The sequence below is a fragment of the Diadema antillarum genome, unplaced genomic scaffold (genome assembly GCF_040938485.1).
Source record: "Diadema antillarum isolate AM-2024a unplaced genomic scaffold, OU_Dant_1.0 seq00002211_RagTag, whole genome shotgun sequence".
Taxonomy (NCBI): domain Eukaryota; kingdom Metazoa; phylum Echinodermata; class Echinoidea; order Diadematoida; family Diadematidae; genus Diadema; species Diadema antillarum.
Window position 1 is genome coordinate 107466 of NW_027272845.1, and position 26171 is coordinate 133636.

The following is a 26171-nucleotide window of genomic DNA, read 5'->3' on the forward strand; positions in this document are numbered from 1 at the left end:
GCATAAATCTTCGGAATTCATGTAGCTAGACGGCGGAAATGTGGGTCAAGGGTCAATGGTCAAACTCCTTCCTGTTCCAGTGTTGTGATCCTGCCAGTGCAATGCCTGATGACTATGATCTAGCTCTTTCTTACCCTGCAAACTCTACAAGCCAAAGAATACTACCTTCAGATCCCTGACCATTTGCAAAGGGATTTGCAAGGGATGATCTGGCGCAAATCCTGGCCTTTGCAAGGAAATCGTGTGATCACAACTTATCAGCGGTGCCCTTTTGCTTTTCGAAACGCCTTTTCGTCGTGGGGCAGCTGCGCTGTATATAGCTCATGCAAGGGGCAGCGCACTATCTCTCTGGTCGGTCAACCCTCAGACATTGCCATTGGCCGAGAACATCTAGAATTTAGACGCTAGTCAGCCGCAGAGCTCAGACTAATTATTGTTGTGTTGCTGGCTCGATGTGGTAATGGTGTGAATTGAGGCTCAGACTGGCAACATGTCGATGATGAACAGCCTTATCGGGGGTCTCAAAAGTCGGCACGACGATGTCCGCACGAGAGCAGCTAAAAACCTGCAACACTACGTCAGCACCGAGCTGCGGGAGGTGTCGGCGGACGAGCGCACCTCCTTCATGGACGAGCTGAACCACCACATTTTCGAGCTAGTGTCTAGTCAGGACGTCAATGAAAAGAAGGGTGGAATTCTAGCCATTGGTAAGAATTTTACGCTTTAATATCACATCTCCAGTCATTGCTTTATTTGTTTGAAAAATGATAAATTTAGATCTATTCAAGGTACTAAATTGCAGACGGTACGGTGCCTACAATTCTTAGCTTCCTGTCGCAAGTCCATAAAATAGAACTCATAATTCTTTGTGGGACTAGAACGCGAACACCTAACGTTAACTCAGTTAAGATCTATTAATTAAATCTATATTTCTGTATTAGCCGTTGAGACTAGCTCAGCTATGGCTGTAAATCAAGTGTAATTTGTAATGCAAGCTGCCCATAATTCGACCACAGTGCTGTGCAAAATGTGACTGACTACATCTACAATTCTAGAAACCTATATTTTTGCGCACGGTCAAACCTTGGCATGGGAGGGTCGAACCTTGGTGGTGGGGGTGCCGTACAATAATTGTGGTGTACCAACAAGCATGCTGCTGAAAGAAATTAAAAAAAAAAAATGGTGAGATCATTAACAAACTTAAATTTTGTAAGATTGCACAAATTATGTAAACATCCACTCATATTGGCAGATGGCATAAAACTTTTAATTGTTAGTCTGCATAAAGAGGTGACAGGGAATTGATGTTCGTTTCTACTACTCTTAACGTTTGTTACAGTGAGCCTCATTGGGATCGATGGAGACAATGCCACAAGAATCTTTCGATTTGCCAACTACCTGAGGAACCTCCTGCCCTCAAACGATGTCGTTGTAATGGAGATGGCTGCCAAGGCCATTGGTCATCTGGCTCTGGCGGGAGGCACCTTCACCCCAGAGTATGTGGACTTTGAAGTGAAGAGGGCCCTCGAGTGGCTGGGCGGGGACAGGCAGGAGGGACGCAGACATGCTGCTGTAAGTTGCAGAGAGCTAATTTTCATTCAAAGATTCTTCAGTGGAGTTGATATTACTTTATTAAGAAGATGACCTGTTTGAGCTACAATATTTATTATTCCAGCAAATATAGTATATTTTGCCCCGTTTTAAAATGTCATGTTTGTTTGTGGATGTGATTGCCACCTCTGTTGTGCTGAGGACTCCATACCATCTTTTATTCACAAGAAGACCTTGTAATCTAGATTAATGGACAAACCAGCCCACTGTGTTGTTAACTTGTAATTGTATGCTCGGTGTACATAATAGTAGGTTAATTCAAATGGACAGATTATTTGCTTGGAAAGAAGAAGAAAAAAAAAGAGAAGATAAATTTGACTTTCGTAAACATGATATACATGATAACAAACTCTGACTAGCTTGCTACTGTCTCTGCTGTTGTGACTGCAGTATGTTGTGAAGTTTAATTTTGTACACTCAAATTTTAAGTGCCCTCCCCACTATTTGAGGCCATACTCTGATTTAAAATGGCTGTAAAATTTGTTTGTCTCATGTTTCAGGTCTTAGTTCTGCGTGAGCTAGCAGAGAACACCCCAACATTCTTCTTTCAACAAGTGCAATCTTTCTTTGACAACATTTTCAATGCCATCAGAGACCCAAAGGTGAGTTGTTCTGAAGGACTTGCTTCTCTAGGTACACAGAAGATCTTACTTACAAGTATTCATTCATATCTATACACTGTACATTCATTATGTACATGATAGATTCACCACATCTGTTTTATAAACATTTTGTCTTTTCAAGTGATTATAACATCTAAGTTTGCTAAAACAACATGTGAAATAAATCTGCTTTACATACTGAACTTTTTGTGTGCCATGGTGTACACATCACTATTATCAATGTGTATGCACCTTATATGATGTTTGCTGTGATGGTAGATTGATGTAAATTAAGATCAGATTAATGAAAAGACATTGATATGATGGAACGCATAGATTTTGGCATATATGATTATTAATAACAGGCAGAATAGTAAAGTCTGTGTATCTGTGATACATTGTGTACAGGAAATATTCAATTCAACAAATCTTAATTGGATATGAATATGCTCCTGCTAGAATGATTGTGTGGAGGATGTCCTTACATGATGACAATAAAAGATAACGGATAGTCATGAGCAGAAATGTGTTAACATCTTCCTGATCTCATATCATGATCTGTTACAGCAAGCCATTAGAGAGGCGGCAGTGTCGGCACTGAGAGCCTGCTTGGAGCTAACAGCCCAGAGGGAAACGAAAGAGATGCAGAAACCACAGTGGTACAAGGTGAATTGGTTTGGTAATTTGTTCATACCCAACAAATTGATGCCTCCGTTTTTGTGTGTTCTGTAAACTGCATAAAAGAGATGCAGAAACCTCAATGGCATAAAGTGAGTTTCTCTGGTGGTGTTCATACCCAGGAAATTTGATGCTTTTATTCAAGCATGTTCTGTAAACCCCATGCTAAGTATTTATCACAGACTTATGTCTTATTATTTTTTTTTAATGCTTTTTTAAGTGTGGCCTTATTAATGTTTGTCTCAAAATATAATTTCAGACCAGTTGGGGGGGAAAAAAAAATTCCTCATTTTGTGTGTCTGATTTCTTGTTTTGGGGATGGTTACAATTGTTGATTTTATGAAAGGCTATCATCTAGAGAAGTTTTGCCTTTGCCGAGATGCATGTAGATTTCATATACTTTAGTCAGGAGGTTACATCATTACATCGAAACAACTTCAGGGAATACCTCGTGATGTAGTCTCGTAATCTGGGATTTGCATGACACAAGTGTGGAAGAGGTGATAAAAACAACAACAACAACAACAACGGCGTGTTAAGTTATGATGAATGTGCACAAAGAAAAAAACAACAACAAAGTATTGAACTTCCGATGGATGTGCACTCTTTGTGGCAGCAAACTTACGAGGAGGCCGAGAAGGGCTTTGAAGAGGTCGGATCCAAGGAGAAAGGACTGAACCGAGATGACCGCACCCACGGGTCACTCCTGATCATCAACGAGCTCATTCGCAACAGCAGCCGAGAGGGAGAGGTGAGGGGGTCTGATGGGGTGGGGTGGAATTGGGGTGGGGGAGTGGACTTGTTTTTGTGTATTTCTTAATCTCCACAGCACTGAGTTGGCAGGATATCTCATTTTTCTCTCATCACTGACTCTTACATCTATCCTAGTTTCACTTCTAACCTGATGGTGGCAAACTTTTGAGAAATTACGTCTGCTTTTTTTTCCCCAAACAATTTATGCAGTTTGGAAGGATATCAGTGATGCTTGTTTGATACAGGTACATGTTAGCTGACAGTTCAGATGCAATTTTTGTTTTACTTTTTTTAGTTGTTTGTATTTTCAGTCATCAGTGCCAAGATATTGAATATAAGCTTTTATGAGGTGTTAAAATCAGTTACCAACTTTCGTTGCTAATTCCTCTTTTGTATAACATTTGGTAGATAAGAAGATATTACACATCATTTCTTCAAATTTGTTTGCTCCGTGATGACACATTGTTTTTTTTTCAACTCAGCTCATGATGGCAAAATGATCTCTAACTTCAGTTCTTCATTGACTCAAAATTCCATTTACCTCCCTCTTTGCAGCGCCTACGCCAGGAGATGGAAGAGATATCTCAACAACAGACCCAGCATGAGCACAGCTTTAAGGTATGGTGTCTTCAAATCGACTTTTCTTTGCTCCGAATTGTGTGCTGAAGAAAATATAATGCTTCATCGATAACATACTGTACTCCGTAGTTCTTTGCTGTTGCTAAGCCAGAAACGTGTGAGGGTGAAATCAAAACAGTTGTCCTCTCTGTGTAGACACAAAATGGCAAGAGCAGTTTACAATATTGGATGTCACTACTCACTACACCATTTCTTCTTCATGATTATAATGGTGTGCATAATGTATCCTGAAGACAAATATAGCTTACTGTAAGTTTCTCCCATCTGCCCCCCCCCCAAAAAAAAAAAAAACCCAACCCAAACAAACCCAACAACAATAAGCTAGCAAACAAAGAAACAAACAAATCACCCTTTTTTGATGTCAATATAATAACAATGTATCTAGAATGATTTACAATAAAAGTACTTCAATTCAGTATGCACTCACAACCTCTCAGTGGTAGCACAGGGATGTAAGAAAAATTGTATGTAAATATCTGACTGAATAGTTCATCGTATGTCATTTGCTTGTACTTGTTTTATAGAGTAAAATGGTCTGTTATCATGTCATCTGATATGTTAATTTGACTGACAATGGCAAGCCAATTAAATAGTGACATCAAAATTATAATGCTTGAGAAAGATGTTCTAATCATATTATGCTGCTGTTTTATGCTTAGCTAGGAGTGTATTTTGCTTTCTATCTTGTCTTACACATATCATTGAACATTTGTGTTTTGCTGTGATTTTTTTGAAGTGCTGGGAAGTGTGATGCTCAAATGCTTTATGAATGATATGTGTCTAATTCTGCAAGTACGTGTACTCGATCATGCCCATTTTCTTTTCCTCATAGGAGCTAGGTTCGTCAAGCAGCAAGGCCAAGCCCCCGCCTGGCCCCCAGCTAGGCCACAGCCTGCACCTTCAGCGGGGTCTGGCCAGCCCCCTGTCCCTAGTCAGCACCAGTATCCAGCCGAAGCCTCGCATTACCGAGAGTCGCTATTGCCAGGAGCTCATGCAGCAGAAGTTTGATGCTGTGAGTCCGACCAAGCATTCCCTTCTGTCAAATTAGAGTTCTGCATTCCTTCTTTTATTTCCATTCAAAGTTTCCATTAATCCACTCTCACTTTGTCCAAGCACTCCTTTTCATTGTCAACTGATTTTTGTATGTTTGTTTGTGTTGTCACAGAAAGAACAGTGCAAGCAAAAAAAAAAAAAAAAAATCAAACAACACTACAACATCAAGACGTGATGTTTGCGAATAGGTGTCAGAAACTCTGCAATGATTTCTTTCTCTCGGTGGCCATGAACCGCTTTTGCCATATCATTTTGTTTATGTTTGCGAAAACTCAGAAAAGATCTTTTTCTTCATTTGTTTATTTTCATTACCGCTGTTTATTGACAGGTATGCCATCAAGTCCTGAAGTTCCGGAACAGCCGGAGTCCGTTGATTCAGCAGACGCTCCTCAACTTGCTGCCACGGCTGGCGGCCTTTGAGCCAAAGAGATTCGTCTCATAGTGAGTTCTTCCAATGTTACTGTGAAACTACAGTTTGTACTGTAATACTGCGATATATTTTTCTGCAAGTACTTTTTCACACTCTACTGAGTAAGATGATATTTTTTTTTTTGTGTGTGGAATCAACGCATCACATAATGTTACATATTGCAGGTGAAATATTCACATGCTTTGATTTTTGCAACACTTTTTTGTTTGCGCGAAATGTGCAAAAATTTCCTCACCACTAAAATTTCCAGTTTTACAGTATTTAGGAGACCAGTGTACTGTTTCATAGAGAGTTGCGTGTACGATTAATGTTACGTTCAATTTATTGAGCATAACTCGGTGAACTTGATCATTCCTGATCTTAACTCTGTTTCATAAAGATACTTATGCTTGATATGAAGCACCGGTTTACCAGCAAATAGAGTGTAACTATTTTGAATGGCTCCAATCGTAAGATCAATCTTATGACCAGTCTTTATGAGCAGAGCCCAGAATCGTTTTAGCAATATTGAAATTGCTTGTGGTTACAAAATAAGGCCTAGATGATATGGCATGCATCTCTCAGATTTGCACTCATTCCTTTCCTGTATCATGTCATATGGATTTCTACTCTTCTGTTTTATTTCTTTTTCAGCTATTTGGATGACACTGTGACCTACATGCTGATCTCTTTGAGAAGGGTATGTGCTGTATCATAGATGCCAAGTTAAAAAAAAAATTTATGAGTGAGATTTTCATGACTCAGCATCTCAGGGTGCGCGCATGTGCGTGAGCGAGAGTGCGAAGCGACCGAGTGAGGGGAGGGTGTGGGAAGGGGATGTCCGCCCTCCCATGGTAGGGAGCTTTTTCAATTTTTAGCTCTTAATGGTGCAAGCTGGTGCATACTTAAGTGACTGTACTTTACTTATTTTAAGACACAAAAGGGAAATATGCCTTCAATTGCAAGTCTCACTTTCAAGCTATGCTCCCAATGCGTGAGATCGTGAGACAGACCCTAAATGCTTGAGTCTCACTCACAATGCGTGAGACTTGGTAGCTCTGCTGTATACAAAATCTTGTTCTCTTTGATGGTGTAGAAACATGTCTTCTTTGAAACACCCAAAGAATACAGAAGCATTTTTCAAAGTCATTGATTTATTTGGTCCACACTGGAGATTTTGTCCCAAGTGTATTCCTCAACAGGAAATTGTTCTGAAAATGTCAAAGCCTGTGGCCATACACTTTATTTTGGGATTTGTGGACATATTCCTGTTTCATCCAATGTTCAGCGAAATGCATGTGTTGGACTAAGCATCATAATGCCCTTGAAAAGAGAAAGGTTCTGAAGGTGTGAGTCTGTTTGTGTTTCTGTGTTTGGTGAAGGGTTGTGGGGTAAAAAGAGTGTTGAGCTGTGGAGGGGTGTGGTATGAATTAGAATGCCATTTTACGTTGATTTGTTTATTGGTACCACATCTTATGATCTACTGGTGTTTGTATTTTCTATGTATATCTGACTAATGTTCATGTTTGTTCTTTAATGTTATAACATAATACATTGTAATTCAAAGTGAATTATATTTTATGCTACCATTAAGTGAGATCATCAAAGATTACGAAAGGAAGTGTGTGCATGGGGGGTGGGGGGACTATGCCTGTGTTGGTGAGAGAATAAGTACAAGAGAGAAAGAAATAGAGTAAAAGAAAAAAAAACACAACAGCTTAGGCACACTATGTACGAATGTAATTGGCTAACTGATATTTAAAATATTGCATGCACAGTGAAACAGACATAAAATTTTATTAGTATACAACTGACAACCGGTGATTCACTGTACATGAGTAGACGTGAACATAGTGTGTTGAAGGAAGTGTGTGCATGGGGGGGGGGGGGGGGGGGCTATGCCTGTGTTGGTGAGAGAATAAGTACAAGAGAGAAAGAAATAGAGTAAAAGAAAAAAAAAACAACAGCTTAGGCACACTATGTACGAATGTAATTGGCTAACTGATATTTAAAATATTGCATGCACAGTGAAACAGACATAAAATTTTATTAGTATACAACTGACAACCGATGATTCACTGTACGTGAGTAGACATGAACATATTGTGTTGAAGGAAGTGTGTGCATGGGGGGGGGGGGGGGGCTATGCCTGCGTTGGTGAGAGAATAAGTGAAAGAGAGCAAGAAATAGAGTAAGAGAAAAAAAAATAGCTTAGGCACACTATGTACGAATGTAGTTGGCTTACTGATATGTGAAATATTGCATGCACAGTGAAATAAGCATAACATTTTTTTTTTTAGTATGAATGAGTGACGATTCACTGTATGTGAGTGGACATGAACACATCATGTTGAAGGTTAGGACTTACAGTGACCGTTGTTTGGATTCAATGTCCACAGGAGCGAGAAAAGTCCAATGCCTTTCAGGCTGTAGGTTTGCTGGCTGTGGCGGTCAAGGGGAACATTACTGACCATCTCAGTAAGATTCTGGACATTGTGAGATCCTCACTTCCGCACAAGGACATTCCACACAGGTTAGTCGCTGGACACTGGAAATAGTTCATAATGTGGAGATGTGGAGTTTGAAAATTTTGCCCATTTCAGCAGTATTTCGTGGGAGTACAAATAAAATTGTGTAAATATGTTTTTGTTTGTTTTATTTTTCCCTTCTTTTATGGCGGACACTTTCATAGCATTACAGTCTCCCTTCAGATTTCTTTACTATCTAGCTTGTCCTGTGTGAACCCTCATATTTGTACCTTTGAGTATTGCACAAGACATTTAGCATACATAAGAGAAGAACATATAGAATGCTCCCTTTGTGTCATGTCATTGATTTTTTTTTTTTCACAATGAAAGGCAAGTAATACTGTCAAAGGTCATGTGGTATGGTTGTATGGGGATATTCTCTAGATTTTCTGTCCTTTACATTTTGCCATTTTCGTATTATGTCTCATTGACATTGACTGTGTTTTGCATCATGTATGTATTTGGCTTCTCTTATAGGTCACATGTTTAAGTATTGAAATCTAGAACTACAGCTTGTTATGGTTGCAGTGGGCACTGAGATCTGCAAATGTCCACATGTCTTTGTTAAAATTTCGATTTTTGGAACACTGAGAATTTTTTATTGAGGTCCCACTTTGCTAAACGTACATGGGTTGTGTTGTTTACAGAGTAGGAGCACAGGATGAATGTTACCTTTCAGATTGAGATTTTGATTTTGCTTGAGATTTTTGTTTCCGACCTAACACAAAGTAGTGGAGTGTAGAGAGCTATGACAGCTCAGTAGTGCAAAACAATCATGGAATATTTTCTCTTCATCCATCAAGGAGACACAAGAGCATTGTGGTTGACCCTGCCGTGTTCACCTGCATCAGCATGCTTGCCAGGGCCGTGGGTCCAACCATTGCCAGAGAGGTCAAAGAACTATTGGAACCCATGCTGGCTGTGGGGCTGAGGTGAGAAGCAAACTTTTCCTCATTAGACAGAACTCTTCGTACTCACTCATTACAGAGACTCCAACTCTCCCGTTTTCGACGGGAGATCTCCCGCCGACAGCCCATTTTGGCAAAATCTCCTGTTCTCCCGCTTGAGATCTGAATTATCCTGCCCTGGCTCTGTGTCTCCCGGTGGAAAGGATTTCTTACTTATTGCTATCGTATGTTGAAAAAATAAACCTTAGATAGCACCAGAGAACATCTAGAACCCTAGGAACTTTGCGCTTCGCACACATCAACTTGGAATCTCCCGTTTGCTAGGGGTTTCAGGCGGGAGAATCTCCAGATCAGAAGGTGATTGAGGTTGGAGTCTCTGTCATTATGTGTGATACCTGTGGAAAAGAGGCCCTTCCATGAATTGAGAAACATGTACACCATACATGTATGTTTCTCACTCCTTCCCCCCCCCCCATATTTTTATGCCTTTGGCTGCCCTGCCACACATTTTCAGAGGTGATTTTCTTGATGCTAAACTCCAAGTGCACTGTGCATGGGATTCTGGTGCATAGTTCATGTTGATCCATGTAGGAAAAGCCCCGGATGACTTTCTCAGTGGAGATTGCTTCCAATAAGTTGACTCTCATCTACCAGTTATTCGACTTGCTTTTTGAGAACAGAGTAAATGTAGTGTAAAAGTGGAACAGGCCATTTTAGCAGTATATATTGAAAGATATCCTGACCCAAGCTCTTATAAGATAATTCATGATGATAGTATATACATGTAATTTTCCAAGTTGATAATGATTTATCTCATCCTCCTTTCGGTCCTGCTCGTACTCGTCCTTACCCTTCTGTAATATCTCTTGTTGCCCATTTCCCCTCGTCCACTCCTTTTGCTCTTCCTCTTCCTCATCATCCATTTCTTCTCCTATTCTCCTTCTCTCCTCTTCCCCATTTTGTTCTTTATCCTGTTGCTATTCTTCCTCATCTGCATATTTTGTTCTTTGTCGTCATCTTATCATAACATCATCTTTTTTTTTTACTTTTTTTTCACCTCTTCTGCTGCTTCTCCCGATCCCTGTCCCTCTCCTTGTACTCCTCCTCTTCCTCTATCCCTCATCCTCCTCTACTTTCTCCTCATTAACATCCTCCTACTCCTCATCGTCACCATCATCTTTGTCATAATTTTTATCATCGTTTTCTCCCACATCATCATCATCACCATCATCATCGTCATCACTCTAATCATTGTTCTCCTCCTCATCATCCTCATACTACTGTGGTCTTCATTATTTTTATCATCTGCCTCCTCATCATCATTATCATTATCATTATCATCTTCATCATCATCTTCATCATCATTCTAATCATTGCTCTTCTCCTCATCTTTGTCACTGCGGTCTTCATCATTATTTTTATTATTATCTCCCTCCTTTGCATCATCATCATCATCATCATTACCACCTTTGCACTTTTCTCTCATCCAGCCCCGCCCTGACTGCTGCCCTGCATGACCTAGCCCAGCAGATCCCCCAGCTGAAGAAAGACATCCAGGACGGTCTGCTCAAAATGCTCTCCCTCGTCCTCATGCACAAACCGCTCAGACACCCCGGCACTCCGAGGGCTCTCATGTCTCCAGCAGGACAGACAGGTCAGTGAATTTGTGCGTGTGTGTGTGTATCATTTTGCTGATCTTATTTTCCAACCACTGCAGTATGTTGAAATGTGATTTTAAGAAGGTATTGATGAAGTGGCGTAGTAAAGAATTCCAGGTTCAGCAGTGTAGCTATTGTCTGTCAATGACTTTGTGTGTCTGTCTGCGTGTGTTTGCGTGTTTGGTGTATATTCATGTCTAACTCTGTCACTGTGAGTCACTGGTAGGTTATGAATTCACATAGATCATGTTATATTTTAAAGTGAGTTTCAGAATGAATGGGATTGGCCTCGTTTATTCTGGACAAGAAATATGGATTAAGACAAAATAGTCTGAAGGTTTTCACATCTGTTTTTTTTTTTTTAAACAATTTTGACTGCAACTAGACATGCTAATTCATAAGTGAGGAGAAAAAGGACAAATGGCTTTCTATTGGACTTGTGGTTGCGCAAGTAACATGTCTCGTTGCGTTTATGTATAGAGGATATTTTTCAAAAATAATCTGTGTTGTTATCTTTGTTGATATCAGTCTCTGTGTGATTATATTCTGGAGGTCAATCTCGACTTTGGGTCATCTACCCTGATGCTGACAAAGTTAAAATGGTACTCCGGAGAAAACATACAGAACTTTCTGTTTTATCACTTTACTGGAAAGCATTCTCATCGTTGATTGCTTATTGCTTTTAATTTCCATCTAAATGACATGAGAAATTCTTTTCTTCAGTGCAAATACGAGTTTGTCATAACATATACATGTATCAAGAAATTTCCACTGACATGTAGGTTTTGATCTCTGTTTTGAAGTTGACTCACTTGCTCTTTGAATTTGGAATGATTTCCATGTGCTTACAGTATGCCAAATTTCTATCTTCCATGATGCTGTAGGTACAGCTTTGGCCTCTCCGGATTCTGGGGACATCACCAGCACCGTCCTCGCCCTTCGGACACTGGGGACCTTTGACTTTGAGGGTCACTCTCTGACCCAGTTTGTCCGGCACTGCGCTGACCACTTCCTGTCCAGCGAGCACAAGGAGATCAGGATGGAGGCGGCCAGAACATGCTCCAGCCTGCTGCAACCGGCTGTCAGCGTGAGACATATTAACTGTTTGCATGTAGTTTGAAAATATTATATCTCACAATAGGCTTTGTTCTTTCAGAAATTTTGATTTTCTGCATACATCAAAGTTAAGCTGTCAGAGTACTAAACATTCAACTGCTACTCCCAGTGCTGTACTATCACTAATGAAGCTGATGATTGTGATGGTAATGAAAGTACCCCTGTTGCTGTTACAACCACTACTTCTACTACTACAATTCTGTGTTTTTATTTAAGTAATTTATTTTGTTTATGTTAACCCCCTCTCTACTCATTCCACATCTGGCTATCTTCCAGTTCACAGAGAAAGTATTGAAGAAAGTAAACACTCCAAATTTGATATTTAATGTCAAGGAAAGAACCAAACCTATCTTGCAAAGATGCATTACCCACCTTTCCTTTCCTCATTTTCATTATACAGTTAAGGAGTGCCCCGCACCCAGTGAGTGCCACTAACACTCAAGTTGTTGCCGAGGTCCTCTCCAAACTGCTCGTGGTTGCCATCACTGACTCGGGTAAGGGATAGTTGCAACTCTTACTGTGATGATTATGATAATGTTTATGGCGGTGGTGATGAAGGTGATGATGATGATGATGATGATGATGATGATGATGATGATGATGATGGTGATGGTGGTGGTGGTGGTGTTGGTGGTAGTGATGGTGGTGATGATGATGATGGTGATGGTGGTGGTGGTGGTGTTGGTCGTGGTGATGAAGGTGGTGATGATGATGATGATAATGTTGATGATGATGATGGAGGAAGTGGTGGTGATGGTGGTGGTGTTAATGGTGGTGGTGGTGATGATGATGATGGTTGTGGTGGTGGTGGTGTTGGTGGTGGTGATGGTGGTGATGATGATGATGGTGATGGTGGTGGTATGAGATGTGTAGTTTTAGTGGTGATGGTGAAGATGATTACGGCAATGATGTGATGGTGGTGATGATGGTGATGGTGATGGCAATGGTGTTGGTAGTGGTGTGGTGTTGATAATGGTGGTGGTGATGATGATTATGTTTATATCAGTGAGATTTAAAAGATTTTGATTCTCGAAGGGTATCATCCACATGATATCAGTGATTACTATGAAACATGGTTGAAACAAGTTCATAAAACAAAGTGAGTGTAGACATTAGATATATTTTCAATAGGAAAGTGATGAGGAATACTAAATATGCTGAGAGGATTAGAATGGTAACCATAGTAGTTGCAGTGATGATGATGTTGAAGAAGATGACACTAATGATAAAAATGAACTTGAAAACTGAAATGATGGGACAGCATTTCCTGTTTACTATCATTGCAGTGTTCATGAATGTGGACTTCCTTTACAATGGATTCAGTCTGGTTTTCGTGACTCCAAGCTGAAAAAAAGAAGAAAGAAATTAAATAGAAAATGAGTTTAAAGATTATGTCTAGCATTGGTGATTGATGAAACACTTCAATCTGATTTAACAGTGAAATATATGCTGATGTTATGACAGCACTGGAGAACTGTACTATATTCATGTCCACAAGATTTGCTCTGCAGTGCACTTGCATTTTTACTACACAATACCTGAACTTGTGTTATTTATCGATCATCAATGAATTTTGTCTTGGTGATTTCCTTGAGATGGTATATAATGCAATTTTTACTCCTCTGATGAAGATCCGGACATTCGGTACTGCGTTCTCGCCTCTCTTGACGAGCGTTTCGACGGGCACCTTGCTCAAGCGGAGAACCTTGGTGCCCTCTTCCTTGCCCTCAATGACGAGATCTTTGAAATCCGGGAGCTGGCCATGTGCACCATCGGACGACTAAGCAACCTCAACCCCGCCTATGTCATGCCTTCCTTGAGGAAGACACTAATACAGGTAGCGTTTGGTTTTTCTTTACCATTGGAAATTGCGGAATGGCTATGAATAGATCTCAGAATACAAAAGATCAACTACCAGAAATTCTTCCAGTCTCAACACTGGCAGAACAAATGCAAGTATTTGCTAAGTTGTCATTTAATTTTTAGATGTATCAGTTTTTGGAACCTTCATGAAATGTTTGTAAAGCATAAAGAAAAAAGAAACTAATGTCTTCTGTGTATTCCGGTACTGCTTTATGATCACATGTATTTAAAGTTTGGTCAAGAAAATGGTCTTGCACCTGTTGTCACTACATAAGTTGTAGCTTAGCTTTACCAGTACAAATGTATTAGATACCATGCACTTTTTTTTTCTTCGAAGAACAACAGTGAATTGAACAAGTCCCTAAAGATGTTTGGCTTGTAATTGAAGAATTTGTTGGAGAACATTATGAAATATGAGCGAGTCCCCCCAGATTTGGGGTAATAACTGAAGAATTTGTTTAGAGAAAGTGTCATGTCACATGTTTCCATACACTAATGACCACCTATTCCCCACTATCATCCTTCAGATCCTAACAGAGTTGGAGCACAGTGGTGTGGGGCGTAACAAGGAGCAGAGTGCTCGGATGCTGGCTCACCTTGTCTCCAACGCACCGCGCCTCATCCGCCCCTACATGGAGCCTATTCTCAAGGTATGGGAGATGGCTGGATGGTTGGGATGGGGGTTTGAGCACAGATTAACGTTATGACCCAACTTCACAAAGGCTATTTAAATCAAATCTACAGTCTATATTTAGTCCATCAACCATTTCAAACGAGCAACAAAATTGACATAAGTGTACCTTTCACATGTATGTGTCAGCACGCGTTCATTGTTGGATTTCTGTTGGCATACTTGATATGTCATGCACATTTATGCAGGCAAATTTGCATAATCCATGGGCCATGACAATGTCTCACTTGGTTTTGGACATTGAAAGCATTTGACTTTTTAAAGCATGTAGACTCTAAGACTTCTATAAACGATAAGACTGTCTTTGTTGTTGTTGTTGGTGTGTGTGTGATGCACAGGCTTTGGTTCCCAAACTGAAAGAAGCGGATCCCAACCCCAGCGTCGTCATCAACGTCCTGGCAGCAATCGGAGAACAGGCTCAGGTGAGTTCAGATGTCAGGATGATTGTCATGTTTATATTAGCGATATCTTTTTATCTAGTTTGATAGTGAAATATGTGTACATGTATGTTGGTTCATTGATTATGGAAAATATCAGCAATATTAGGAGGACCAAACGGGAAAAAAAATGAAATGGTCATACTCTTTGTCTTGGGCCATCAAAAATGTGTGTAGTTTTCTTTGAGGTGGTCATATTGTAGTAGACCAGCCAAACCTCAAAAAAGGCTCTAGATAAGGATTCGACGGCATTTTTTGTTAATGCTCCGTTCTCATACTGAAAGTCTTGCAAAAATACTAAGGAATAGCGTACGGCCGGATGTCACGCGCGTTTTTGCCGAAAAATGTCATTTTTAGCACAAAATTCAGAAGCATGTCAAAAATCACGGTTTTTATTTTTTGCTTGCATTCAATTGATATTTGAAAGATCATGAGTTTCAATTGTCCCTTTTAATGAAATTGCAATTTAAATGTGTTTCCTTAGCAATTTAAAAAGTCATTTTGTACAGCCATATATGGGGCTCTCAAATGTTTGGGTGTTGTTTTCTCGAAATAATATTCACAGATTAATTAACGTTCTGCAAAGTTTGCTTTTCCAAGCTAATTAGATGATCTTCCAAAAGTAATTTAATGTTTTATAAAACTACAAGTGCTTCTTTAATTGAATGTGTCAATATTATTTCTAGTTTTCTTGAAGAAATCTTTACTTTTAATCAAAACTCTGAACTTGCAGGAACTCAGAAAATGCATTTTCAAGCATTTTCCAGTAGCCCCGCGCAGCTTGTGTGCGCGCGAATACTTAATACGTGTGCGTACGTCTACCCCTACCAGCTAGCTACAGGTGAAATCTCTCGCGCGAGAGCTGCATGTTTCGGTCGGTGAGTTGGAAACGTGGTGACTGGAAAAGGGACTATTTCCTTCGAATGTAAGTAACTTAGTAATTAAATACATAGTTCTTTATTGCACTGCATAACGAAACTTAAAAATCTGTTTTGATCTAACAGTTAGATATACAACTTTGATCTGAGACTTGGTTAATATCAAGGTTCAAGCGCTAGTACTACGTTAGGCCGATGTCTTTAATTACTGTATTTCGCAGCGATCCCGTGGGCGCGGGCATGCCTACCAACCCCCGGGCCGCCACCCGACCGTGCCGGCGGTGCTTGTTAGTGGAACACCGATTATTCCGTAAAGCACGTCTTGACGCGGTGCGAAAAGAGGCCTAACAAACATTAGGTATACGTCTAGATTGAGGTGTCTTGTTCGTTCGATCTAGGTTTGTAATCTATGGCCTCATCACATGCAGTTGGACTGAATCCTCGTCTACTGTTAGGTCTAATCTATCTAACGGTTACACTCTCTAACTGTTAATACTAACGTTAGTGTTAGACATTCTAGCTAGTAGGGGTAGTGTTACTCTAACGTTAGTGTTAGTGTTAGAATGTACGGCTACGCCTGTTATTATGCCAAAACAATTCAATCGGGCTAGGCCCTATGATAGTATAATCACAATGAACTTAACACCTAACGTTAGCACATTAGCAGTTGTATAACGTGGACAGTACAGGCCCACTACTACTAACGTTACTGCGCTGGTTAGGTATATTTGTAGGGCTAGAGCCAGGTCCAGGGCAAGGGGCTGTAGTCTATACAGAAGGTGTAGATGTAGATCTACCAACGTTTAGAGTCTAATATACTAGACCTACAATATAAAATCTAGGGCCGGGATCTGAAGCATAAATAGCTGGCGTCTGGAATTAGGATCTAGGTCTAACCTTAGTCAAGATCTGGGCCACTGATTCTACCTAACGTTAGAGGTTTCTAGTAACCTACTACTCATATCTAGGCAGTTTTGTTGTAAAGACCCAGCTTACTAGGCCTAGCTAGACCTAAGTTTAGACGTCTAGAGGTTCTAAAATCTGTGCATAATAATTATACTATATATGTAGGCTAACTTTGATCAAAAAGTTCATGTTAGATCTAACATTAGAGGATCCTAACATTAGCTCTGACGTGAATTAGCTAGACTAATATTAGTCTCTAGAGCAGAGGTCTAAGGTTGATTCCACTCTTTCTGGTATTTGTAGACCTGTGGGTTCAGAAAAAGAGTCTAGGATTTAGGCCTAGGTGTTTTATATATAATCGAGTCTACAACCAAGTGATCTTGCCATTCGAATATGCCCGAAAGAGAGAGAGAGAGAGAGAGAAAGTGTTAAGTCCTGACTGCCAACCTCTCCTAATCTGTGAATCATTTACATGTACTCTTCCAGTTTACAAGTAGATCTAGTCAAAGAGGAACTATTTAGAAATGTCTTTACTCATAAGTACCAAGTTCTTATGTTAATGTCTCAAAGAATAAAGGTTCCTTTGAAAAAAAAAGTAAATATTACATTTTTAATGGATCATTTATATCGACTCACTGAAACCTAAATATCTTCCTTCTTCTTTTTTAACTTTTTAAAAAGCTAAAAAAAAATATCATCTTAATAAAAGAGATATATTTTTAGTTATAATTGATTTGCATGGGGAACAAAGAAAATTATGTCAATGTCAAGATGCCTTTTCAAAACAATCAAATTTCAAATTGATTTTATTTTTTGTTCACTGTTAGCTTATAAGGCTCTGCTTTAAAGATGAAAAAATTATTTGAGTCATGTTGATTTCTGTTTTCAGCTAGATGTACCAACAAGTGGACAGACTGAGTCTTGTCTTCAAACTTCACCAAAGAGAGAGACATAGGCCTATCCTGACTTGCCAAAATCTAATTGTAAAGACTGAGCTCTTTCTACCTGCAACAAAGTGCAGAACAACCAGAAGGTAAGAAACGGTAAATGTCTTAAATAGCGGTCTAATTTGAAATATCTTTTAAATACTAACTTACTTAGTGTTTGATTATCAAATGTATCACTTCAGTGCCCAGTTGAAAATAATGCCAAATCTAAATACATTGAGTATCAAATATTCCTATTCCATTTGAATAAATTGTAACAAGCATGTTTTCACTTTGACAGTTGCATTACAATGCAGTGTACAAGTACTTTGCAAACAAAGAGAGGAGAATAATCTTATACACGTGTATCTCCATTTATATAAGAAGGGGAGCAAATCTCTGATCAAATGTGTATTCTTGTTTTCTTGTAAATTCATTGCATGTTCTATTGTAGAGGATCATATGAAAGAACGGTATTCTATCTACTGAAGATGAGATCATATAAAAATCAAACATAAATGTAATCAAGTAAGATATTATATGTAATGAAATATTTCTCAACCATGTCAATTGGCACAAGTGTTCAATGTGTGCACAGATGAAAATACGTCTGTAGTCACAAATCAATTAACTTTCCATTGTTATTATGTTGCGTTAAGTATGACGTAAGGGTGATATGCTGTGATGTATTGTTCTTTATTTTTATCAAGGTGTCAGCAAAAAAATGGACATGCTGAGTTTGAGATCACATCCACTAGAGTGAGGGGGAGATAGAAAGATGTCTTGACTGCGATGTGAATGCCCTTTACAGCTCACAAGTAAGAGTCAACCATTTGAAATTAGGAATATCATCTCATGAATACAAACCGATTTATGCAAGGAAATCATATCCTAATCCACATACAAATGAGAGCATGATACAATCAAATATTTGTGTACAGGAATTACAGGTGTCAAGATGACTTCCATCCTACATAATTCATTTTCAGTAAGATATGGCTTTAGAGCATCAAAGATGATAATAACAATGACATGATTAATGTATTACATGTAAGACAAATTAATGTTGACAGTGACCTGAAGATCCAAAATCTCTATACTACGGGATTCATGAGATCGTGATGATTAATTCTAATTCATGATGAATGTGTTTGTTTTTTTGTTGCTGTATGATTATCCTGTTTCACTCATAAAAATGATAACTTATTTAAGTTTTTGTTAATTGTATTTTCGACCAGAATTAGCACAAAGTGGACAAAATGGACCCTGCAAACCACAGCCAACTACGGACAAGAGAGAGAGAAAAAAAAAGAAAGAGACAGATGTCCTGACTACCAACTTCTAATCTGTGCATCCTGTACTCTATTTCGAAAGGAAATATGGGAGGTAAGCAATAATACATGTAAAATGTAAACCCCATATATGTTGGAATATTTTGTCAAGCCTTTGACATCTTGACCAAATTTTTGACTGTCGATCGTTCATTGGGCAGAAAATTAACGCACGTTTTGCTAAATGAATGCAGTACTGCATATGCATGTAGTCAATCACTCCAACAACGAAGATTTACATGAATTAACGCTGATTATCTTTTTTTAGCCTCTGTCAAAGATGGTTGCAGGAGTTTTTATGTTGTTGCAGTCATCCATTCACACGCACATCTGTCCTATTCTCATCTTGCAATAACTTAACATTTACTCAGCAGATCATCTTCATCTTTGGTTTTATACAAAAGAGATGATTACCTGCTGAGCCTTGTACAAGTAGCATTTTAGTTATTGTTGTGATTTTGCTGCTGATTGTAAATTACAGGGAAACCCTGATTTTTATTGACTGTAGAGCATTGCTACCATGACATTATATTTACCTTCGGATGGCAAAGTTACCATAACCTCTAAGCAATTTGACTTTGATTAGTTATGAGGGTATTGATGTGAAAGGTCATGGGGACATTATATGCACGAAAGTGTTGAATGTATCAAGTTGCAGTATCAGGCAAGCACTACCTTGAAATTCTTCTGAATGGAATAAAAAGCTTAATGGAAAGAATTGGATATTTGGATCATGAAAGTTTCCTACATTTTATATTTCATCGTGTACTCGCGGTTAAATTGCTACAATTAGGATCTACTGTATAAAATAATATACTTTACAGTTTCAAGGAAACACTACATATAGAGGAAATCAAGTAACCGTATGTCTTTATTAGCGTATATGTCACTGTGTCTTCACCAAAGATTAAAATGCCCATGTCACTTTCTTCATCAAGTAAAGACAGATACACCATTCTTTCTCTCTCTCTCTCTCTCTGTCTCTCTCCAGAAACAACCCTGCCAGGCTATCCGGTCCGCATCCAGATTCCGTATGAAGGATGTCATCAGAACCTGAACTTACATGTGGAATGCATCCATCTAAACTTCTCAAATATAATCACAATGTGCTTTCAGGACTATTATAGAAGTTGAATACATAAAAGACATGTGTATATATTAGAAATTTCTACTAATCCAGATTAAATGCTTCTTTTCTAATCTTTTTTTTCTTTTTTTTCCCCTTAGTGATGAAGTAAAACAAGGCCTGATATCAAAATGTGCACAACACTACTTGGCAAAGAGCATTTACAATATGATTTGATATAGATCTACTTCCAATTTTGATGGCAGCATTAAAGGGATGAGGGATGGTCTACTTTTGGTTGAGATGGGGGCTGAGATGGAGATTTTGTAAAATAATGAGAACCCTGTAATGAAATATTAAAGAGTAAACAATACCAAGAGGAATTCCAAATTTATTTGTTAAAAATTGGTTTTGAAAAGGCCGAGATGTACAAAAACAAAGAGGTCCTAATGAAGGTGGCACCCACTTCTAATTATTATCATTCTGTGTCACTTTTTAAAAAAATTTCTCGGCCGTTTCAAAACCAAGAACTTTAATCAAACAAACTTCAAATTACTCTAAGAATTTGATGCTCTTTCATATTTCATAAGTTGTTTTTATTTGCTTGCAAAAAGTTAAAGTCTGAATCTCCATCTCAACCAAAACTATACCATGCCTTTGAGACTCAGAGTTACAAGCCGCATACTAGTAGTTCATGGAAATTGATCCTGTTATTTCCTTTGAAGCCCAAACGCCAACATTTTAATCCTGTCAGATTGGAATGTCTTTTGTTTTTGTTTTTAAGGGGGGGGGGGGCAACAAAAGGGAAGTGAACTTTGCCTTTCTTCATCAGATGAAGGAAAATATGTGACATGTTAGTCAGAAAAAAAAAGAAAACTGCACGTTGAAGTGCTTAAAAAGAGAAAATTTCACAAAGTAACAGTTGGTGAATCTGAAGGGAAATAGCAAAGAGCATGTTTTTTTCTTTTCTAGTTTAAGATATAAAAGAATAGTATGTAGCTTAAAGGAACGAACATAAGTAAAATCTTTCAATCCAAACGCCAAGTACAAGAAGTAGTGAAAAGAAAATGTACTGGTCAAGATGTATGTTTTGCCAGGTTTCTTTCACATGTGCCATAATTGTCATGATGTTGGTAATACTGTAATATATGTTAGCTATTCAGGGCCCCAGCAATGTATTCTGGTACTTGGAATAAGGGAAAGTATTAGAGGGAAACATTACCCATGCATTTTGGAGAGGTGATTTTTTTTTTCTTCACTGAGAGACGAGTATTCAGTACAGATATCTTATCACACTGGTCTGCAGAACACAAAAATAATATCAGACTAAAAGTAGATTTTTAAAAATTTGGCAGTCACCATTCTAATTTAGTTGTACATTGACGAAAGTTCAATGCAACAGCGTACAGTCATAATTAGCTAGGATATGTAACCACAAATTGTTAAAAAGATAGAGATATTGAAATATTGCTTAAAGAGAACATTTTGTTTTTCTAACTGGTGTAACGTTTGTGATGCTGGACACATTATAGTATATGTCACATTAAAAAAAAATTGAGGCTATCAATGCAGTTAATGTAGTCAGCGCAATTTGTATTGTTTTTCAAACTCTTTGGATGTATGTCACAGAGATTTGTTCATGAAAGACATTTTCACTGAGGACTCATTCTTTTCTAAAGCTTTTAATCATTTAAGAAGATTGCTTTCAGATGGATTTTTTGTTTGTTTTTAGATGTCCACAAATGGAGACTGAGGTTCTTTACCTTTCAAAACGAAATACTGTTGAAGAGAAATAATTATATATATTTTGCAGGATTCAAGCATGTTCTTACTGTGTATGGTATTCTAATCAGCATTTTGGTAACCAGCAACATAGATGTCAAGTGCTGATATTCTAGTAAATGTACGCTAATGGCAAATCATTGCTTTAAAAAAGAGAAATTGCCTCGTTTACTGTTTACTGTATTTCATTCGTGAACGCTGTTTGAGACGGTGGTTGCGGGCGTGTGCACATTGTGTAGTACGTTTTGTTGGTTGACTGGGAATTTAGAGTGTTGGTGATAACTGAAATGATTTTTTTTTCACAAATTTGTGATAATATAGAAAAAAAAATCGAATTGCAAACAAACAAGTTGATACATGTCTGCTCCAAGGACATAGAACTTGGCCAAGGATTAATATAATCTGCAATATAGACTCGATGATATAACCGACTTAATGATGGGAAGGGGAAATGAGGCTGTTATTGCATTGTACGCATTTCACTTCTACTTCCTTTTTACTTCTTGTTTTCTCTTTTGAGGGTGATATTTGCCTTACTTTTTCACACAAATCCGGGATACATAATAACATTTTTATGTCGCCGACTAAGTGTGCGTTCCAAACAACGTTCATGTAAACAATCAACCATCATAAAAGAAACATTTAGTATAAGTCTTCTGCGGGAGAATAAATCTAAATAAAATGCAAACACCTCGCCTTAGAACATTACAAAAGTAAAAGTGATTTCGTGCCTATCCCTTGCAGGGCTCCGTTTCAGGGCCTGAGAATGCAAACTATATAGCATTATGAATTCCAAAGCATTCTCGGGGGAAGGGGTGAGTATGCAGGATGGGAGATTTGGTATCGTAATTTTTCCCAGTAACACGTGATTTGTTATCACGGTTTCCACGACAACCATTTCCGAACATAGTAAACAATTTATATATAACTCTTAGGTTTCATTGTTAAACATAGATTAGTTAGATTGATACATTTTTCACACACACACAAAATGTTTCAACACTTTCGTACGTTTTACAATTATGAATATTTGAAATTTTCAGGGAGTGACCTAATGATCAGTTGCCATGGTAACAACACTACTGATTTTATTTATTATCATTTTTTTTTTTTTGGGGGGGGGGGGGGGGGGAAGAAGCACATTTCAGCCATATCAAGGTGCCACAAAGGGTTTTGCAGTCAGCTATCCAACCTGTCCATTGACTTCGCCAATTATGTAAGATAAACACCTACACGCACTATACCATGTACAATATATATGGGCTTACGCTATACATTCGATTTTTCATTCAAAATGCGCGTCCGGGAAAAATACATCGTCCCATTTAGGATAACATAAAACGAGTTATCTTTCGCCTTATCTTGTAATTTCTTTGCTGCATAAGATATCAGAATATATATTATATTTCGGAAAAATAAAAACTTTTGAATAGATTGATTTAGGTAGTTTAAAAAAACTTTGAAATATTGGTAGATTTTACAAAGTACAATTTTGAGTAAATCAAGTTTTTATGTTTCATTGCGCCATATATGTGCGTGTAAAAATTCTACATTCAAATGCATATTAGTCAGGTTCTAAACTTGAAATGGAAGATAACACATTTCTAGTTTGAAAGGTACTTATCAACCATTACTTATTTCGGTAAAAAAATAAAAATCGTGATTTTCGACATTCTTTCAAATTTTGTGCTAAAAAAGGCATTTTTCGGCAAAAACGCGCTTGACATCCGGCCGTACGCTAAACTTGAGTATTTTTGCAAGACTTTCAGCTGGAAAACTTAGCATTAACAAATTTTGCCGTCCAAAGTAAAAAAAATCGTCTTGGCTGGCCTACTATTGAGGCTTTATCAGTTTGACAAAATGAGTTAAAGACACACAGGTCTTAGAATATGACTATTTCAGAGGACAATTGCTGTAAACTAAACTCAAAAGAAAGAAACATATTGTGTTTACTAAATGAATTTGTGTATTAGATGCAAATTGCATTTCAGCTTTTTCTGAAAAAAAAGAAGAAGAAGAAAAGCTATTGATCTTTCAAACTAACACAAGATAAGCAAACATATTGTGTTCATGGAATGCATCAATCTAAGAGTCAAATTTCAAAAAGTTTTTATTTTTTTAGCTTGAGAAACAGATTAGGGAACCTAGCACAGCACTTGGTTCATCATGGCAAGTTGAATCCTTGTGTGCTCTTGAGTGCCGATTGATACAGAAAACTCTACTTTATTGCGTACACTGCCAAAAGTCCCTGACAGAGACAGAGTTAATACGATAAGCACAATAATCCATCGCTATGAAGCTATATTGCCTTGCATTCCCTGATCGCCATGAGTTTGTTGATAAAGTGTGAGTTATGTCTTGTCTTCCAGGTGAGCGGGATTGAGATGAAGAAATGGATGGATGAACTCTGCCCCATCATGCTGGAGATGCTGCAGGACAGCGCCTCACTCCGAAAGAGGGAGGTAAGATGCCAAGCTCCTTTCTGAAACATGGACGGCTTCACACTCATGCTCTGGCAGAGGAGATCACTGCCAACCTGTCAGCACTCGCATAAAACAAACTGGAAATATTTCATCTGCCCGTTTATGCACTCATACCTGAAGGGCTTGATGTGGTCAGCTTGATTTCCATTTCTCTGTAGAAATATTTTTGGAGTCAAAAGGGGCCTGAGCTTTCGATCCTAGCAGAATCTTCGTCAGAGGCAAAATGACAAACAGGCAGGGAAAGCAATCACGCATAAGGACTACACACAGCAAGAATAGTCATTGGAGGGCTAGGGACACAGAACAAAGAAAACAGAAGGAAGGGTTTGAGGTCATGGGCAAGGAACCCAACAGGTAAAAGGAGGGGATTAAAGCAGGAGAGTGGACAGACAAAAGGCAGAGGAGGGTCAGTGATGATCCCTAGGACCAAGGGGGCAACTTTTGAAGGATAAGGATGAATAGGGAGGCAACATCAAACAAAATAAGGAACAACAGAGGGATAAAGAATAGGGAAAGAGTGAAATAGCAACAGCAAGAGTTGTGGAGGGGGTGGAGCAAGCAGTGAGCCCTAATCTGGTGTACCAATAAGAGGCAACAAAATGAAAGTGAGAGTCATTCAACCAATGCAAGTTACCAAACAGATCAAAGTATATGAAAGATAATATTAATAATAATAATAACAACACTAATGGTGATATTTAAAATTGCAATGATAATGAGAATATAATTGTGAAAAAAAGGGGGAAAATATATTTGATTGGTAGATACAGTACTTTAAATACAACTATTTGTTCTCATTATTAAAGATACATGTACATATAGTAGGCTACAACTGTAGATCATGGGCTACGGCTATCATCTCACAAGAACTTTGAAGACTGGACCAGTTCGCGTGATTATTTGAATACAATTGAGTGCATGCCGAGTGCCACATAGCTATGTGTGTGCGGTGATGATAGAGGTGGGTTATGTGATGGAGACGAAACAGAGATGGAATAATCCACAGAATTGTTATACCCCCGTCAAACGAAGTTTGAAGGGGGTATATAGGAATCAGCGGACGGTCGGGCGGTCGGGCGGTCGGGCGGTCGGGCGGTCGGGCGGTCGGGCGGTCGGGCGGTCGGGCGGTCGGGCGGTGGGGCGGTGGGGCGGTCGGTCGGGCGGTCGGTCGGGCGGTCGGTCCGTTGCAAATCTTGCGTCGCGAACTACTTCCTCAGTTTTCAACCGATTCCCATAAAACTTGGCACAGATGTGTGCCTTGGGTTGTAGATGTGCAAGACGTATTTTTTGACAGTACCCAAAAGTACGTTGCCATGGTAACGGCATATTATGGGCAAAAATGGGTACAAATCTTGCGTCGCGAATTCCTCCCACAGTTTTTGATCAATTTTTATGAAATTAGGTACAGATGTTCATCTGAATATGTTAATGTGCAAGACACATATTTCCGCAGTGGCAAAAAGTGCGTTGCCATGGTAACGGCATGTTATTGGTAAAATATAGGGCAAAATGCTTCATGGCAAAACTGCTTCATCAGTGTTCTTCCAATTCTCATGGAATTCATATTGAATGTTTGTCTTAGGAGGTCAGCATGACACATTTCTTGACAGTGACAAAAAGTATGTTGCCATGGTAACAGCTCACATATTATGAGCCAAAATGATGGAAAATTTTGTGTTGCAAACTACTTCCTCAGTTTTTGCCCAATTTCCATGAAACTTGGTACATATGTGTGCCTTTGGTTGTAGATGTGCAAGACGCATTTTTTGACAGTACCCGAAAGTACGTTGCCATGGTAACGGCATATTAATGGCAGAAGATCAAGGAAAGATCTTGCGGATTTAACTACTTCC

General features: G+C 38.7%; 1 protein-coding gene across 1 annotated transcript in view; it reads left to right on the forward strand.

The window, feature by feature from the left end:
• The window catches only part of LOC139714256 (serine/threonine-protein kinase mTOR-like), a 232271-nt gene continuing 206100 nt past the window's right edge, over positions 1-26171 (forward strand). Inside the window, exons 1-18 of the mRNA XM_071625971.1 lie at positions 1-707; positions 1340-1572; positions 2112-2213; positions 2781-2879; positions 3508-3642; positions 4200-4262; positions 5116-5295; positions 5665-5777; positions 6400-6445; positions 8145-8278; positions 9077-9205; positions 10672-10835; positions 11724-11926; positions 12356-12449; positions 13587-13792; positions 14346-14468; positions 14848-14931; positions 24205-24297. Of these exons, the coding sequence (XP_071482072.1) occupies positions 491-707; positions 1340-1572; positions 2112-2213; positions 2781-2879; positions 3508-3642; positions 4200-4262; positions 5116-5295; positions 5665-5777; positions 6400-6445; positions 8145-8278; positions 9077-9205; positions 10672-10835; positions 11724-11926; positions 12356-12449; positions 13587-13792; positions 14346-14468; positions 14848-14931; positions 24205-24297 (2418 nt within the window). The 5' untranslated portion in view covers positions 1-490. The remainder of the gene's footprint in view (positions 708-1339; positions 1573-2111; positions 2214-2780; positions 2880-3507; positions 3643-4199; positions 4263-5115; positions 5296-5664; positions 5778-6399; positions 6446-8144; positions 8279-9076; positions 9206-10671; positions 10836-11723; positions 11927-12355; positions 12450-13586; positions 13793-14345; positions 14469-14847; positions 14932-24204; positions 24298-26171) is intronic.